The following is a 17,494-nucleotide window of genomic DNA, read 5'->3' as shown; positions in this document are numbered from 1 at the left end:
GCATTTTCTGTATTTTGCCAAAATGTCAAATGCCATTTAAGAGCTCAGTTGCCTGAAGGTAAGGATGAGAATAGTCTCTGAATGTCCAAGAAAACATCCTGAAGTGACATTTGTTTTCACCCAAGCTAAGAGAGACATAAGCAGCCCAAAGCCCTAGGTAGACCTTGGTGGTTTTGCTGCTATCTAAACACAAGATAAGGAGGACCATTGTTACTCTCTAGATAAGCATTTGAGAACTTAAAAAGTTTTTCTTTGACTACAAAACATACCTAAGCACAGTAGCCCTGTGAAAAGCAGGCAAAGCAGACTATCCTGGTCCAAGACAATAAATGTAGTGCTACTTCAAATACCTGGCTGAAGAATTGTTTGGTGTGAAAGCTGATTAGCCAGGTCATTAGTATCTCACACACAGATAAACAGGTAAGGAAAACAAACTGTTTTGTGAAATACAAAAGAAAGCCCATTATATCCTCCTTTGCAAGCTATCAAGTATAAATGTGCTGTGCCAGAAAAAAAAAATGAGTTTCCTTGTAAATCAGAGCCACATATGAAAGGCTCCTGATGGAAGGCATCTGCACATGTTGTAAACCCCCAACCTCACAGATGTACATTTGACTTTCATGTGGTTTACATAGGTAGATAAGAAAATGAGAAATGAAAATGAGAGATGTCCTCTCTTCCCCTTCCCTGTAGGTTTCAGTGTAGATGGAGAAAATCCTTAGTTTTGTACAGCAAAGGCATTGGCTGACTGTTGCTGACCATGTTTTTAATCATGGTGTTCAAGCTCCTTTAACAGTACACAGAAAGTCTTTGTTAGGAGGGCATGTGCAGCTTACAAGTATAAAGCATTATTTGGCTGAAAACACAAAATATTGCTAGTACTTGATGTGCAATTCAGATCACCATCATGCTTGCCAGCCCTACAGGACACCTCAGGAGTCACTGGTGGCCAGGAATGCATGAGATAGGCTGATGGCTGGCCTCTGAGGATCCCTGGGACACAACCTCTGTGTTTCTGGGTTGCTTTCATTTCCCAGGTCAGTGGACACAGATAGCTCTGATGACTCCATCAATTACCAACTCTGGGGTTTGCTTTACTTCAGGACTTTATTTCTCAAGAGGGTGTTTGAATCCTTCAGCATCTAAAAAACTTGTCTCAACAAGTCCAGTCCTTCTCTTATTTTTCTGCAGATTTTCTTACAATTGCTTCAACTACAGCAACCAAGGGAACAAAAGGGGGTGCAGAAGGACTAGGCCTCTGGAGGTGGATTGTGGTTTGCATAGAGAGAGGCTTGTGTCTGCTGGAGCAGCAGAGAGGAGAAAGTGAAATGTATGAACAGTATAACAATATAAAATCACATATGATTTTTGTGTGGTATCTCACAGCAGCAGAAGCAGTAAGGAGACTCAAGAGGAGGTAGTGTGATAGGGAATTTTGTGTGGATCACTATGGCAAAGACCTGTTTCTTGTCTGAAATTTGCCTTTCCTGGGGACAGGAGCTTGGCTGCAGAGCCTAACTCTGGCCACACGGCCAAAACCATCAGGAATCCTCCAAGTCCATGATGTCTCCTTTTCTAGGCTGTGGTATTTCTGGAGCTCCAACAACCCAAATGTAAAAAGACATCATGCTACAAACAAGATTCATGCTAAGGGTTCAGCAGTACCAAGGGTTCAGTCCAGTGTCTGGTGTGCTGGGGAATCAGTAGTCAGGAGACTTCTCTGGGAAGTTCTCCTTCATGCCTGAGCCTAGGAATCTGCAGTTCCTGCATAGGACACAAAAGTAACTCCAGAGGACTCACAGATGACCACACACACCTAGGATCGAAGCTTGGTGTACGATGTTGCAGTTTGGTTCTGAGCAGCTCTTACCTGACACTTCTGGGGTAGTTTCTTTGCATATGTACTGTGGAGGTAGGTCAGGAGGGGAGGAAAGGCAGAAGGAATGTAGCTTGAGGTGAGCTGACTGGTATTTTTCCAAAGTGAGTAAGACAGTTTAGGTTTTTCTACCTTGTTAGAGAGTACTGCAATAAGGACATGACCAGAGAGGGCATGCATGCCCAGGGAACTCTGTGTTCAGTTTAAATGCCTGCCAAGCAGCTTGCAATTGCAATGTCTCCTGTTGTAATCCCTCTCCCTGATGGGACCCCTCTGTCCCACCCCCCGTGGTGAGAGCCTGCTCGTCTCAGGGCACAGGCGGCGGAGGGGGTCCTGGAGTGGATACAACACGGACTCAAAGTATCTAGACACAGGAGGCTCAAACTTGCTGGAGTAATCCCGGGTTTATTGTCTGTCTTCCATCCGGGGCAAGAGAGAGCGTGAAATGCTCTGGGTCTTCTCTCTTATACCTGGGGCAGGGGTGATCAGGGGATGCAGGGAGGTCACAGCCAATGGGAAGGGGGAAGGGAGAGAAGGTTTTCAGGTAGGCACTAACATTACACAAACCAGAGGTGGGTTTAACCCTTGGGAGGTACCAAGATTTTTAGATGCACTACAACAGTCTCCCACCCCAAACACTGCAGAAAAACAAATAAGCTTCTTAGGGCATGGACACATACACAGGGACATCTGGGCATACCGTGAGCCTGTCCCCCTGAGCAGCACAGCCTCAGCTCTTGAGAAGTGCAGCGTGTGGCTATGGTGATATCTGGGCACCAGTGTATCTGCTTCACAGTGACTGCAGCCCTGCTTCTCCATCTCCACGTTGCAGAGTCCAGCATCTGCAGGGTAACTGCAGAAAATTGGGCACCTTGTGACACCCAAAGAACTTGGCACCAGCTGGGTGGTGAGACCATCTTTGCTTCTGTTATAAGACATTCTTCCCCATGGAAGAATGTCTTATAACAGAATCTGTATTCTGCATTCTCTGTATGCAGAAATGAACCTGCAGACTCCTGCTCTGTGCACGTGTTGTGTGAGCTCCCTCTCACACAGCATTTGTGTCCTTTTTGCCAAGTGACAGCTTCTACCCAAGACCAGCTGTTTCTTTCCTTTAGCCAGAACTAAGTTACATAGCACAATATGAAGAAGAACAGCTCTTCCAGTATTATTTCACCATTGCTTTGCAGTGGCAGAAAATACAATATAAAATCTCTCCAGCTATGACACGCAGTGTGGTACTGGAAAACATCTTGTTTTGAACAAGTGGCAAAAAAGGTAAAACCTGGTAAGGAGTTTGTCCCCAGAAAAATAAGAGTAATCATCTATTTCTTTCCTTTCTATTGTTGATCAGTTATGATAAACACAGGGAGTCTGTAGGTTTAAAGGATAAGAAAAAGGGTCACTATTGTCTGGGCCAAATGGTGTTGTTCCAATTTACTCCATGGGTTTTGGTTTATATACCGCAAGAGTCTGGATTCTTTCAAAGACAGAGAAATTCTTCCATCTCTAATCAAACTGTTTCATCCCTTTTTCTCCTCTCTGTTCTTTCCTTCCCACTTTTGTTCAAAGGATGAGAAGAATCAGGTGTTGATCACCAATGCTTGGCTGCAGATGGTGAGTAACCTCTATCAGTAAAGAAACTAATTGAAAACTTCTGAATGTGATTTCTTAGCTCAAAAGCAAGACTGCTATCTTACAGCTTGTGTATAATGCAATAAAAGCACACATTTTTAGTCCTTTAAAATTTTCCTAGGGCTCCTCCTAGAATTTAAAATTAAATTCAGGAGACTACACTAATCCTTTGGACAAGCCTGTTGACCTTCGGAGCATGAAACCAACCACATTGTTTTGCCACTGTATGTAGGTATCTAGAAACAAAGACCCCAGAGTTAGGGTCCCATCATAGCTAGGAAGAGATTCTTCAAGGGGCTCAAGGCCCTTTCCATAACCAGCAATGGGAACTTACGAGCCAGACACACAGTGATACGCAAGCAACTTGCACTTGCTCCTTCTGGAAAAATCCCACCTCTGCCTGAAACTGGGAGCCAGGGCACTTTTCCCTGAACATAGAAATGGTCCTGATCACATGCAGACTACTCATAGGGGGTATTGGGTAGTTTGGGGACCACAGAGGGCCCCATGCTGCATTGTTGCTGGCAGCACCAAGGCACCTCTCTGGAACATTGCCTTCCCTTGTGCTTTATAAACCTCTTCCATAAAAATTACTCCTCCCTCTTCTGCAGCCTGCTCCAGCTGAGGATTCACCTGCACTGCTCATGCAGAATAAGCAAAACTGACATTCACTAAGGGAAGGGACCTCCTTTGCAGGAGGGTGTTTCCCATTAGGTCTGCCTGGCTGCCTATGGTGAGGGATATAGTGTTTTCTTATGCTGTATAAACAGATCTCCTTACAGGAAAGAAGCAGTCCTTGAAGGAAAAACCAGTGAGAGCCTTGAATGATTAAACTAATTCTGTTTTGATTTTCACAGCCAAACACTATCTCACATTAATATGTTCAACTGTGCAGGCTGTTTCTTCCTCACTACCTGCTGGGATTTGCAGCAGAAATGAGCGTTTTCATATTGCAAAAACTAACCCAGACAAACCTGTATGACTATAGGATTGTTAGGTTAGAGCCTGTGGGTGTCCTGTCCCTTGAGGAGATGTTCTACAGGTATAGCATTGAATGGGGTTCCCTTGCAAGCCTCCCACTGAGCTTCATTGTAAGTCAGAAGGTTCTTCCCAAAAGCTGTTCCTGCACCTTTCTCGAATTCACTGTGTTGAGGTGGAGGAGATGGGATCAGAAACATCCCCTTGGCATATAAAGTTCACTTGCCTACCTCTCACAGCAAGGTGATTAGTAAAAGAGTCACCCAATCTTTGTAATAAATCAAATTATTTCCACCCAACGGGGACTTTCGGACCATGGTCCACCTACCACTAACCATCACAAAACCCACTTCACTTCAGAAAAAGCAGACCTCATGGAAGTGCCTACTGCCAGTGGTTCTGCCAGCCCACCAGGAAAGGTTTGGGATGCCTGACTTCAGGCCACAAGATGAAGAGCTAGACACTGTCTTCAGTAGTCACACTGTTATTTCCTCTATATATGCCAGCCTTTCTTAATAATTAAAGCCAAGCATTAAACTATTATCATACTGCTGCTATCACTATTGGCAAAATCTATTCTGTTCCCATAATATTCCAGAGAACTTAGAAGACTTTAACAAGCTCATATAATCTGATGTATGTGTTTGCCAACAGTCCTGGGTTGATGCTTACTTATCTTGGGATCAGTATGAATACCCAGGAGTGCAGAACTTGCGATTTCCTGCCGACCAGATTTGGGTACCAGACATTCTTCTGTATAACAGGTAAGCAAGATGTGAAATGGCCAGTAGGAGACTAGAACTAGGTGCTGAAAATCAGCCATGCTTCACTGATACTATGGGCACTGATACTATGTCCTTTATGGATTTGACTCTCACCCTGAAAGACTAACAAAAACAAGCAAGTATCAGCTACCAGATTTTTCTAATAGCCAGTCTAACTCTTCCTTGCTGCCATTCTGCAGATGACTTCTTTAACTTTTTCTCAGTGAACACAGAGAGAAAACCATCTATAGTCTTTTCAAAATTTCCATATCTGCAGGAGAACTATTGTCCTATATCTGTCATAGTGTTTCTGATCGAAGTAAACAGATTTTCATCTCACTTTCGTTATCACATATTTTTTAAACCTCTTCATCATTTTTCTTCTACTTTGAAAATTCTCTAATTTGTTTTCCTTCTCCAGAGATTAATCTAGCTCTCTAGACAGAATTTCTGCAGTGTTGAATGAAGTGGAAACACTCTAGACAGCTGTTTCCTTAATGCTTTCCAGGAGGAGGGGATTTGGGGTTTTCTCTAGTAATATCTTAATTCTGGACTTTTTTTTTTTTTATTAAAACCCCAGATATTGTTGTTCAGCTCTGCTGTCTTACTAGATTTTCCCTGTTATGTCTTTGATAATTTTCAGGGTAATACTTTCTAATTACCCAGATTAAATTTCATTTTGTTAGTTTCCAGAGTTCCCCATGATCTATCTTCCAAACCCTAACCACAAGATATCCAGAGGAGGCCTGGAGAGACCTAGACTGTTTAAGTGTTCTTTACTTCAGCTTTGCTGCTTACTGTCTATTCCTTTTCAGTGCCTAAAAAGGAGGCATACAGCTTGGTCCACATTACTGTAGTTTGTAAGAACGTGCTGAAATTCAGTTAGATCACCAACCTCCTCTTAGTAAGAAAAATAGATTGATTTAATGCAGTTGGCCCTTCACAAATCTGTGCCAGAGGTTTCACCCCGTTTTCTTTGAAGATAGGCTGATGGGTCTATAATTTCACCTTTAAATGGAGTCAGAATTCTCTTTGATCACCCCTAATTCACCATGCCTTTCCCTCTTCTCTACAAGCTCTCACAGATAATTGTTAATGCTTCAGAGGGTATTTCGGCCAGTCCTTTTAGTTCTCAAGAGTAAATTCCATCAGCTCTGCTGAGTAGAATCTGTCTTATCTACATTTCCTTAACCTGTTTGTCCCCTGCTCTGCCATGGACTCCTGCCACTGTGTGAGAATGAGTTGCAAAGAGGAGGTGCACAGGGTGCAGAATACTACAGCTCTCTGCACCCGGTTGTTTTTTTCCCTTCCACAGCAAGTGATGGATCAGTCTGATCCTTTGTCTTTTCCTTGTCCCCTGGTATTTATAAAACCCCTTTTTGTTGTCTTTTATGTCTTTGATAATTATCACTCATTCTGGACTTAGGCTTTTCAGTATCATCCCTTTTGTTTTGTGCTGGGGACAATACTGAGGGCTGAGGACTCAAGACATGGATAAAGACCAGGTCAGAAAAATAATGGATATTCTGAATTCTTAAAATCTGGTTGAAAGAGAGGGTATGTAGGATGGTGTAGTCATGCAACACAGACCTTCACAGAGCCACTACAGGCAAGGATCTACATGCCAGGGGAGCCCTCTGTGGTTAATCTCTTCCCAAGAGACCTTCTGGAACATGTCTGCAGACCTGCTCCTATAAGAATCATGTCCTTGTCTGGCTCATTACTCCTTTAATTTTCTCAAATTTGTTGGAATTAAGAAATTCTCTTTTGTTTGTGCCTTTTGCTCTTGGAGTTTCAATGAATCTTCTCCTACAAGCCTGTTAAAGAAATTCTCTCCAGTGGTTTCTTCCAATGCTAGAAGCAAACTCTTGTCCTCTGCATCTCAGGAGACTGCACAATTGTTATGTCAGGCCACCACTGCTGTTACAAGATATCTGGGTAAGGTAACAGCTAACTCTATTTATGTGGTGAGCTGCCTCATCTTGACAGGTGCCCTAGAAAAGCCCCATTGTCCTGACTGCCCAGTTTTTGGATACAGCTAATGCGACACTTTTGCTTCTTTTCCTTCTGCCTTTATTCTAAGACATGCAACACTCTGCCTCTCACTTCTTTAAGGACATTGCCTCATGCAAGAAGCCTGCCCACGTGCAGGCTGACTGTAACTACAAGGAACTGAGATATTAGTCAAGGGTATACACTTCAGTCAGATGTAGAAACTTAATTCAGGCAAAAGTTTATTTTTATGTTGACAGGTATATCTTTACTCACACATCAGCTTGCTTTTTCTTTGTTTTCTTTTTGTTTTGTTTATATTGTATTACAGTGCAGATGAAAGATTTGATGCAACATTTCACACAAATGTGCTGGTGAACTACTCTGGATCCTGCCAATATATTCCTCCAGGTAGGGCAAAAAGGGTATTTGTTTACTTTAAATCAAATAATTTCAAGTAGGTTTTCTTAATGAATGAAACCAAGGTGTTTAAAAGCCATCTGTGGAAATTTTGCAGCCCATCTAATAACGGGAAAAACAGATGGATAATAATGGATAAACAGATCCACTAAGAAAATTTAAGTCCATTGTCAGTGCTATTTACACTTTATAAATCAGTAAAATGCTCTGCTGGCCAGTTTGCTCAGAACATCCAGAGGCCCACCTGAAGTGTCATCCACAGTAAGGTGGTGTGCACCATGTCATCAGGTTTCATGTGCAGTCCAGCTAGGTCTCTGTTGTGAGGAGAGGTGTGTGAGCAGATGAGACCCCATGAGCAGCGCTCAGTCAGCATTGAAAACCTTCCTGCTAGGCTAAAGCTAAAAATAGAGGTGAAAAGACAAACTGGTATTAGTCTCAGTCAGTTGGGCCCCAGTCTTTTTTCACTTGTCTTGATGATTCCCTGGTGTACTCTTGCCTGTCAGACCAAGCAACACTGCCTGTAATCTGCTAGGGCCAGCAGGCGCTGGGAGACAGGCTGGGCTGCTCCTGGGTGGCCACAATGTCCCAGCAAGGATGTCCCTACCTCAAGGATGCAGTGAGAGAGATCTTCACTGTGGAGGAAGGAAGGTTATTCCACTCGTGGCAGCATCTTCCACTTGCAGTACTTGTTTGATTGTGTTGTATCACACATAATTTTTGAAGAGGAAACTTGCTCACCATCAGAGACAGATAAGGGTAAGATGGAATGCACCCTGCACATGCTTGATCATGACTATGACTATGCTCTATCTACAGGCATTTTGAAAAGCACATGTTACATTGATGTCCGCTGGTTTCCCTTTGATGTGCAGAAGTGTGATTTGAAGTTTGGCTCCTGGACTCACAGTGGCTGGTTGATTGACCTGCAGATGCTCGAGGCTGATATTTCCAACTACATCTCAAATGGAGAATGGGATTTAGTGGGTAAGTTGGCCAACCTTTGAATTTTCAATAGTTGAATTTTCAAAGGCAAACCTCAGAAATATATAAATAATCAATCAATTGGACATAGAATACAGGTATTAAAAATATAGATCTAAGAAGAAGCAAAAAAAAGAGGGAAAAAAAATCACATATCAGAGACAGCCTTTCAGCAACGTTCATTGAACTGTGTCTGTTTTCAGACACAGTTCCACTGTGCTCTAAAGCAATTGCTTGACACTGAGTACATAAATGAAAGCTACTAGTCCTGACACATCTGAGCAGTTTGTCAGTACTAAACTTGGATGTGTCTCATGTAGGTGCATGGAACACTACTCTCACATTTACTCTGATTCATCAGCAAAACTGATTGGTGTGAAAAGTATCTCAGCAAAACTTTTACATAAATGGATCTTTCTCAGCCAGAAAAGCATCAAAGTGACTACCAGTTTACAGAATCTACAGATCAGTATGCCTCTCTTCTATGCTTTGGAAGATACCTGTGTTTTCAAAAGAACTTATGACCAGAACTAGTTAATCAGAGTGAGCTTCTAGTGAGTTATTTTGAACTCATTTATGTAGCTGTAAGTCACAAGCAACGTTACGGAATTGATGGAACTTAGACAACTGCAATGAGAGGTTATAAAAAAGACATTTTATCTTCCAGTCTGGATACACAGATGAGGAAATAATGCCCTGACCAACTGCATGCAATATTTTTTACCATTCAGGGCATCTGAGAAATTATATTCAGTTTAATGAGAAGGCAAAAGACTCCATAGTGAAGTTCTCCTAAAGTCTAGCTATTTCAGAGCAATTCTCCCTGTCCAGTGCTCCTTTACAGTGGGTATTTTTGTGCAATAATTTTCCATATTTGATTAAGATTTTGTGGTTTATCTGCCTTCCACCCTGACCAGGGGAGTACAAAACAGGGACTTATTTAGCTCATACAGCAAAAACATTAAGTAGCACCTCAGGCAAGCCATGGCTGTATCTTTTAAGAAAACTTTCCTAAGCCTCTGCCAAAATGCACACTTTGTCACACCATCTGTCATGTCCAGAGAAACAAAAGAGAAGTGAGCAATTTTGGCATGGAGTATACAAGGTACAGAATTCTTCCAGCTCTCCTGACATTTCCAGTGCTCTTGCAGTCCCCATCACACAGCATGTCAGGCAATTTGCTGCAGCAGGATCACCATGGGCAGCCCTGCAGTACATCCCTATTGGACAGTTATGTCTCTTAACCTTCAGATATGACAGACTTTGAGCTTTACTTGGCATCCTTTTTGAAAAGTAAGCCATGCCCTGTCTGTTTTTCCTGATAAAAAAAAAAGCAAATAGAGGATCACAGAAAAGTAAGAAGCAGTGATACTTGTCACGCAGATAATCTGATGCGTGTGCTAGTGAATATCACATCAATAGTATGTGACCATTCACAGAATGTAGGAATGTGCAGAATGCACATCTTTCTTGCTGAGGTTTTGTTCTGGCCCAGATGACCTTTAGTATGATGAGCTTCAGATGAGCTATGGTAGGTTCAAGTGGCTCAGAAGGCATGAAAGTAAACCCTAGAAAGCACAGAAGGTGGATTAAGAACAGCAGAGGTAACACACATTGGCTCATAAACCATCACATCTTGGTCCAGTCCAAGGAGGTAACTGGGAGTCCTGCACCTCTCCCCACTGCTCTGATCACCCTCTCTGTAGGTGTCCCAGGGAAGAGGAATGAGATGTATTATGAATGCTGCAAAGAACCTTACCCAGATGTGACATACACCATCACCATGCGTCGACGCACCCTCTATTATGGCTTGAACTTACTCATTCCCTGTGTTCTCATATCTGGCTTAGCACTGCTTGTATTCCTTTTGCCAGCTGATTCTGGGGAGAAGATTTCTTTAGGTAAGTGCTGAAATATTCATTTATTTCGTAAGCATCCTATAAAATAGGAAAATAAATACTTCATGGTGCTATAGTGCTTGATGAATAAAAGTTTCACTAGAAGAGCAATAGAAGTACTTTTCTGGTTGCAGGAACAAGAATAACAGCTTTCTGTATGGCATTCACACATCCTGTGCTACACATATAACAACTCTTGGACTGGGGGAAAGCTGAACTTGTTGCTGGCACAGGCAGTAGTGATAGTAATCTGTCATGCCTGTTACGTTCTTTAGTACATCTCAATGCATTTCACAACTCATTGTGACTGTCTTTTTCAGAACATACTGAACATACATTATGGAACATACTAGGAAACAAAGAGTTAAGGGCTGTGGACAGCAGCAGCTGGGCACCAGATTTTCACCTTCAAAGTTCAGCTCCCAAAACACCTTGCCATGAGTCACCTATGAATACAGCCATGGAAGAGCTAAATGAGATTTTCTATTGTCTGTGTTGATAAAAATGGGAAGGGTTCTTCCAAGAGAAGATAGGGGACAGCTCTAAATACATCAGACTGGCCCAGATTAGATCTTACAAGTTAATTGTCCATGATTCTGTCTCAGGAAAGAGACTTCTAAGTTGATGAAGTGTCTTCAGTGGGGTTTTTTTGGTTAAAAAATAAAAGGTATCTGAGCAGCCTGCCTTACAGGAAGTAAAACACAGGCTATCAGGGGTACAATTACTGTCTATGAAATATAGGATGCACATAAGGAAAATAATTTTTTGAGCTGAAGTACTATGTTGACACAAAAATAGGAGCTAATGTTCATGCATTGACCTTTTGATTTCTCAGTTCCAGGATGGATAGGTTTAGCAACAGCCTTTCCAGATAGAGCAAAGAGCTTCTTTTATAACAGACTACATGTTTTTGAGGGGTGTTATATAATATGTGATAGCAAAACCTAGGCTGCTGTCTGTGTAAGTCTCTCCCTTAACAACCATTTGAGCTTTGTGCAATGTTTTGGAAAAGCGCTATAGTTAACCAGTTTTGCAAGCTTCGTTTCACTCAGCAAAAAAGATTTTTCCATTACTTTGAGAGAAGCAAGGGTTTGTGTCTATTAGAGAAAAGTGAAAAGAGAGCAGATAGAGTTGCATCTAAAAACGCTTGCACTTTGTGGAAGCTCTAATCTTCACTGACATACATGAAATCAAGGGTTTGGCCTAGCCATATATCAGGACAAAGCTATATTTAACAGCAAAGACATCAGAGGAGCAGCTGCAGAGTTCATTTTCCTCACTCTTCCCAAATATGTTCACTCCCTCCAGGTATCACTGTCCTTCTTTCCTTGACTGTATTCATGCTGCTTGTGGCTGAGATCATGCCTGCAACCTCTGACTCTGTCCCACTAATAGGTAAGTCGATTTTCACTGCTTTGTGCACCATGTATGATGCCTCTCAAGAGTTGCTCAAAGCAAATTTGAAGACTGACTACTCTTGGTACTCCAGTTTTGCATTCAGCAATGTCAGGAATGTCAGCCTGGACTTCACCATGTGCATGTATGAAAAGGACCTACATGACCCATAAAAAGGCACTGGAAATACTAGATAAGCAGGTAACTGCAAGGATTGAGAGGACACAGAATCAACACTGCAGAAAATTAATCCTCCTTCTTCTGCATCACCCTGCCTCCCTGCTATTACACCAATCCTTCCCACATTCCCTTTTCTCTCTATCTGAAGAGCAAGTCAGGAAACAACAGTCAGAATTCAAGTATGTCACCGGTGCATTTTTAATATGTACTGAAAACTATGGAACAGATCATCATCTTGGGATTGTGGGCCAGAGAGTCATTGTTACAGTCTCTGTTTTTACAGAACCACCCCTTTACCTTGGTCTCATAGGGCCTTATTCTAGGGTAGAGAAAATAAAGTGATGTCCTATTTTAAAAAATAAATAAGAATGAACACTACCTGAAAGACCTGTGAGTACAAATCATGACTAACGTACATGTTCTAGACACAATTTGTACTCAAAGCATTTACTCAGACAGCTTCATTATTTCTCTTCAAGGCTTTAAAACTAAGCCTGACTCTGGGGAAGGAGGATAAGCATGCAACAGTAAGGACAGTGGCACCCACAGGCAAGAGTTCCTGAAAACCTCCGGAAAACATACACATCTTCACAAAAATCAGCTGGACTCTTGGCTTCAAGTCATACAGGACCTTCCAAAAAGCAATAAAACCTCTTTCTGAACATATACCTGGAACACTGGAGACAGACACAATTCTAAGAGAAACTTGTGGAAGGAGGAGACACAAGACATCTTGAATCACTGTTGACATAACTTTGCTCTGTATAATACATAACAAATCCCATTTAGAATTTGTAAGGGGGTACATTTGCCTATGGCCAGTCCTTTAGCTTTAACCTGAACAGTTTCTACTAATTAAGTCTTCTATTATAAAAGGTAGGATTTGTACCAAAAAAGCTATGAATAATTATGTATTTTTACAGACTTTGATGCTGCAATAACACTATTTCTGCTTATCAGAGAATTCCTAAAGTTTTAGTGATATCCACTACTCTCTCATTCTCTGGAAATATTTTGTTATTGAAGACAATCATGTTGGTCAGACATGATTTATTCTTATTAAATGTTGGATGGCTGTTCCCAGTCCCAGCCCTCTTCTTCAGCTGTCCAGAAGTGTTCCCTGAGGACTTCCTGCCTGATTTATCCATGTACAGAGTCAGAATGACAAAGCTGTTGTTCTGTGGTTTATCCTTTTAAGCTTTTTAGAGGTGGATGCATCATCTGTCCATCTCCTTGGTCTTGCAATGATACCTTTAGGACTCTTGATGATCCCATGGATTTGGGCAGTTCAGATCTCACAATCAATCTGTGAGTCCTTCCTTACCTATTTCTGGTCATGTTCATCACCCTTGAACCATCTTTAAACACAGAGATGTCAGAGACCTTGACGGTGCAAACTGAGGCAAAGTACATACTGCCTTGACCTTATCACTGTTCACTGTCACTACATCATCCCCTCTTTTCAGCAGCAAGTCCATGTTTGCCTTGTTCAGCTGTTTGTGTAGTGTTTACGTAGTGATAGAAACTCTTCCAAATCCAATTCCAAATCAAGTTGCCCTTAATTCCCTCACCAGTCTCAATTAATGAGTTTTAACATTTCTGATACCAACAATAAGGACCAGACAATGCTTCCAAATTTTCATTTTGTAGCCCGTCTCTGCTTTCCACAGCCCTCTCTCTTCTTCATTGAAGCCCTAAAATGAGTTCACAGTTTAGCCACACTCATCTACTAGTATGCTTACCTATTTCTTGCATTTGGAAGCCCTTGCAGTTTTCCTGTGCTGCTTTATCTTTCAGATTATCCCTGGTGGGATTCCAGCTAGTAGTTCCCCCCAAAGATGAAAAGTCTGTTAACCTGAAGTCCAAGGTCTATGCTCTGTTGTTCTTAGTCCTCACTCTGTTTATGGTCCTGAGCGTCACAACTTCACAATAATTCCAGCCTAGGTTGTCACTGATTATCATGTTCCCAAACAGTTCTTCATTGTTAGTGAAGCACACTGTGCACCACCCCTAATTATACGTTATATATGTACTGCCTTTTCAGCAGTCATCAGGGTAGATCAAACTCCTGGTGACAATGAGGGCTTGTAATACAAAAGTTTCCCAGAATTGTTTTAAGAAGTCTCCACTATCTTTGGATGGTCTGTCGTGCACTCCTACCACAGAATTACACCTGTTGGCCTCTTCACTGAAGCTGATCAACAGACTGTCCAGCGCCTCTTGCCCATCCAGACAGAGGCCTCTCACATCCAAGTGGATCCTTCTCATAACTGCTCCTGAAGAGCTTCTGGTAGTGAGAAATGTTCCCCAACATCTCAGTTTTCTAGGAACATTATTTTTCCATGACTATGTGCAGTTTCAATTGGTCCTGCATATTCCCCAGATTTAATACATTTGCTCACTGTGGAGGTGAGCTCCTCCACCTTGTTTCACCATTCTTGAGGTCTTTCTTGCTCTGACTACCCAATAGAACTTTTTTCCACCTTTGTCTGCATTTACATTTAGGTTGTTATCTCCCTTCCACAGTATTTCTAAAAACCCTGTCCCTGACTCCTTGCTCCACTCCAAATTTGCAGGGAGACTGCTTATCCATTTGCTTTCTGCACCCAAACAGCCCTCGTTCAGCAAGTGCTCAAAGCTGGGCTGTGTGCTTTTTCATGACCTTGGGTTCTGAAAAACCTTATCCTTACTCTAATAAAGGAACACAGCATCTTTTCCTCAATGGTCTTAGAGGGGATCTGAAATGGGATATTTTAGCTGCTGAAACTGAATATGCCAGGCCATGATCACTGAGTTTTTCCGTGTGATCTCTGGTTCAGTTAAAATCCTCAGAATTAATATGAGGAAAAGGAGTACATTTGGAAAGCTCATTCAGGTTCTGAAGAATCAGCATGGTTAGCAGCAGGTTACAAGAATAAACAAATTTTCTAAAGCATGTGGTTTGTGCAGGATGCAGATCATTTGATCTTGAAGTAGAAAGATCCCTTGCTGATCTGCTGAAGAGCCACTGTTATTGGTCCTCATCCATGTAGGTGCAGAGATACTTTGAAAATGGGACTTTAAAATCTGCATCCACATGCTTTAAAAATCTGCTTTATATTCTTAGGGCCTGATTTTTTAAAAACAAACATGCATCCACACCTCTCTGGATCTGCACCCTCATAGCCTTTGCTGTTTCAAAGCTACTCATGCCTAACATGCTGTACTTTCTTCTTCTGACCTTGGCTTTAACTATTGAACTCTAATAATATGGAAAAATATCACAGCTGCTGTTGGAGTGTTCTTATTGAGGTAGTAAGGGAGAACTGGTCTCATATGACACCAATAAAACCTTTAGCTTTTGCAATCTGGAACATATTTACAGAGCAATGTGGAAATCATACCTTAGTTTCTCTTAGTTAAGGGGAGCATCAAATTATAACAAAGCACCTCTCAGATTAAATAATCAGAAGGATGAAAGTGGGACAAGACAGTTCCTTTTTTATACCTTTGCAAAGTGGGTCACCCCTTCCTTGTTATGTGCTCTGCATTCTCTCTGTTTATAAAGCTGCCCAAAGCAGAGACTCTCTTACCCCACACATCCAACTTCCCCAGACAAGAGATTCCCATTTCTCAGTAGCCTACCAACCATCATGTTAATAAATGATAAAAACAAGTCAATTTATTTTTCTGTAAAGAACAAGTGACAAAACTTGGCCTAGGAATCAGCAGCAGGCTGCTCAGCAACTTTGAGCACCAGAACCCTGCTGCTCCTGCCGCAGGGTTATGGGTAGAGCTTTCCTTTCCACAGTGAGCAATCCACTTTCGGTGCCAAGAAATGTTCCAGATGGACAGGCTGGCCCCGTGCTCTCCCTCAGCTTTCTTGGGGTCTGCATTCACATCAGTAGCTAGCTGCTCCTTGTCCAGCAGCATATCAGCTCCCATCCTTTTCTAGCACACCCTTCCTTTTGTGGAAAATATTTATTTTCAAAACCCAGTTTTCAACAGCATACATGTATGCAAAGAAAGGCACCACGATATTTCAAAAGTGAAATCCTGCCCTTCCACAGAGATGCCAGTGAAAGGAAAAAGCTGAACCAGGGAACAATGCCTCTGTTTCTGTTTAAAACATTAATCACCCATAGCACAGAAATAAACTTAATAATTTAAATCAAAAGAGTTGAAGTCACATGACATCTAGAAACTCAACAGTTTGACTAGAATCCAGCACAAGTCAACTTTATGGACAAGGATTCTTTCTCTGCAAAGTACTTAAAGTCCCTACTGGCATTTAAAACCTCTAGAGTGTAGCTCCTGAGAGACTTTCAGACCATGGCTATGCAGTAGCAACTGTGTCCTAAACTTACCCTTCCTACTGTAGCTTAATCATGCTTTGTGGGAAGTACGTCTTGCTGCAGTCATGATTTTACTTATTTTTAATTTTTCTCTTTGAAGTTACTTTTACCAAGAGTCTTTGTAAGTAGAAAACTGGAGTTCATTATTTGAGGAAAGTATGTACAGAAATGCAGAGAACTCCAGATGTGTTACACAGCTGAATTACTGGTCTGACTGCGCTAATCACTGGCTAAAATCATAAACCCTGCATGATAGAGCTCAGGTAAAAGACAACTTGTTTTTTTCTCTTTCTAAAAACCTATGTGATTATGCAGATTTGTTTTGCATTGCAAATGACAGTAATTTAATGTGGATTTCATGCACCTTCCAGTCCCTATTATTGCTTACATCCAGTGAAACACATAGGAAGATGTAACCATTTCCTGGTTCAGCAATTAAATCAAAATTAAACAAATACTGTTATTAACAAATACTGTTATTTTAATTAGAACCTTTGAAAAAGTTCAGGCTCTGCCTTTTGAAATTAAAGGACTAGGCAATTAATCTGAAAATTACATTTGAAGTATTTAGCTCTATACTGTAAGGACTATTTTTTTTTTTATAAAGACATTGGGATCCATGTTAGGTGACAATTGAACCCGATTATATTAGAGGTCTTTTCAAACCTAAATGATTCTATTATTTTAGGTAAATAATAGTGGACAAGGATTTGGTTTTGGTAATGGTTATATGGCCATTTCTCAGGAAAGGATGAGTTCCTTTCTTGGCAATAGACATATGCCTGAATTCCTTTAAAGTCTTCATATCCTTGATCTGTTTCATTAAACTGTGTTTTCTATCCAAAAGCAACCTTATAATTAAGGAAATCATGCGCTATGAAGTCACTAAGGAACAAAGTCCTGAAAGTCAATGCAGATTCCTAACTAAAACACTTACCTTTAGCTGGAGCCTCCTTAAGATTACAGAGTCGGTGGTCATGTGGTCCCACTTCCAGTGGTACCAAATAAAGCAGTGACCAGAATCAAATCTATCTTTCACAG

General features: G+C 41.5%; 1 protein-coding gene across 1 annotated transcript in view; it reads left to right on the top strand.

Moving 5' to 3' along the window:
• Positions 1 to 17,494, top strand: part of LOC107198461 (neuronal acetylcholine receptor subunit alpha-7-like) — a 59,319-nt gene that overhangs the window by 27,704 nt on the left and 14,121 nt on the right. Inside the window, exons 3-8 of the mRNA XM_015615516.3 lie at positions 3,449 to 3,493; positions 5,144 to 5,253; positions 7,577 to 7,656; positions 8,482 to 8,649; positions 10,353 to 10,547; positions 11,853 to 11,939. Coding sequence (XP_015471002.1) covers positions 3,449 to 3,493; positions 5,144 to 5,253; positions 7,577 to 7,656; positions 8,482 to 8,649; positions 10,353 to 10,547; positions 11,853 to 11,939 — 685 coding nt within the window. The remainder of the gene's footprint in view (positions 1 to 3,448; positions 3,494 to 5,143; positions 5,254 to 7,576; positions 7,657 to 8,481; positions 8,650 to 10,352; positions 10,548 to 11,852; positions 11,940 to 17,494) is intronic.

This window comes from Parus major, chromosome Z (assembly GCF_001522545.3).
Source record: "Parus major isolate Abel chromosome Z, Parus_major1.1, whole genome shotgun sequence".
In the NCBI taxonomy this organism is placed as follows: Eukaryota; Metazoa; Chordata; class Aves; order Passeriformes; family Paridae; genus Parus; species Parus major.
Note: the sequence above shows the minus strand (reverse complement) of the source record. Positions and strands in the feature narration are given on the sequence as shown.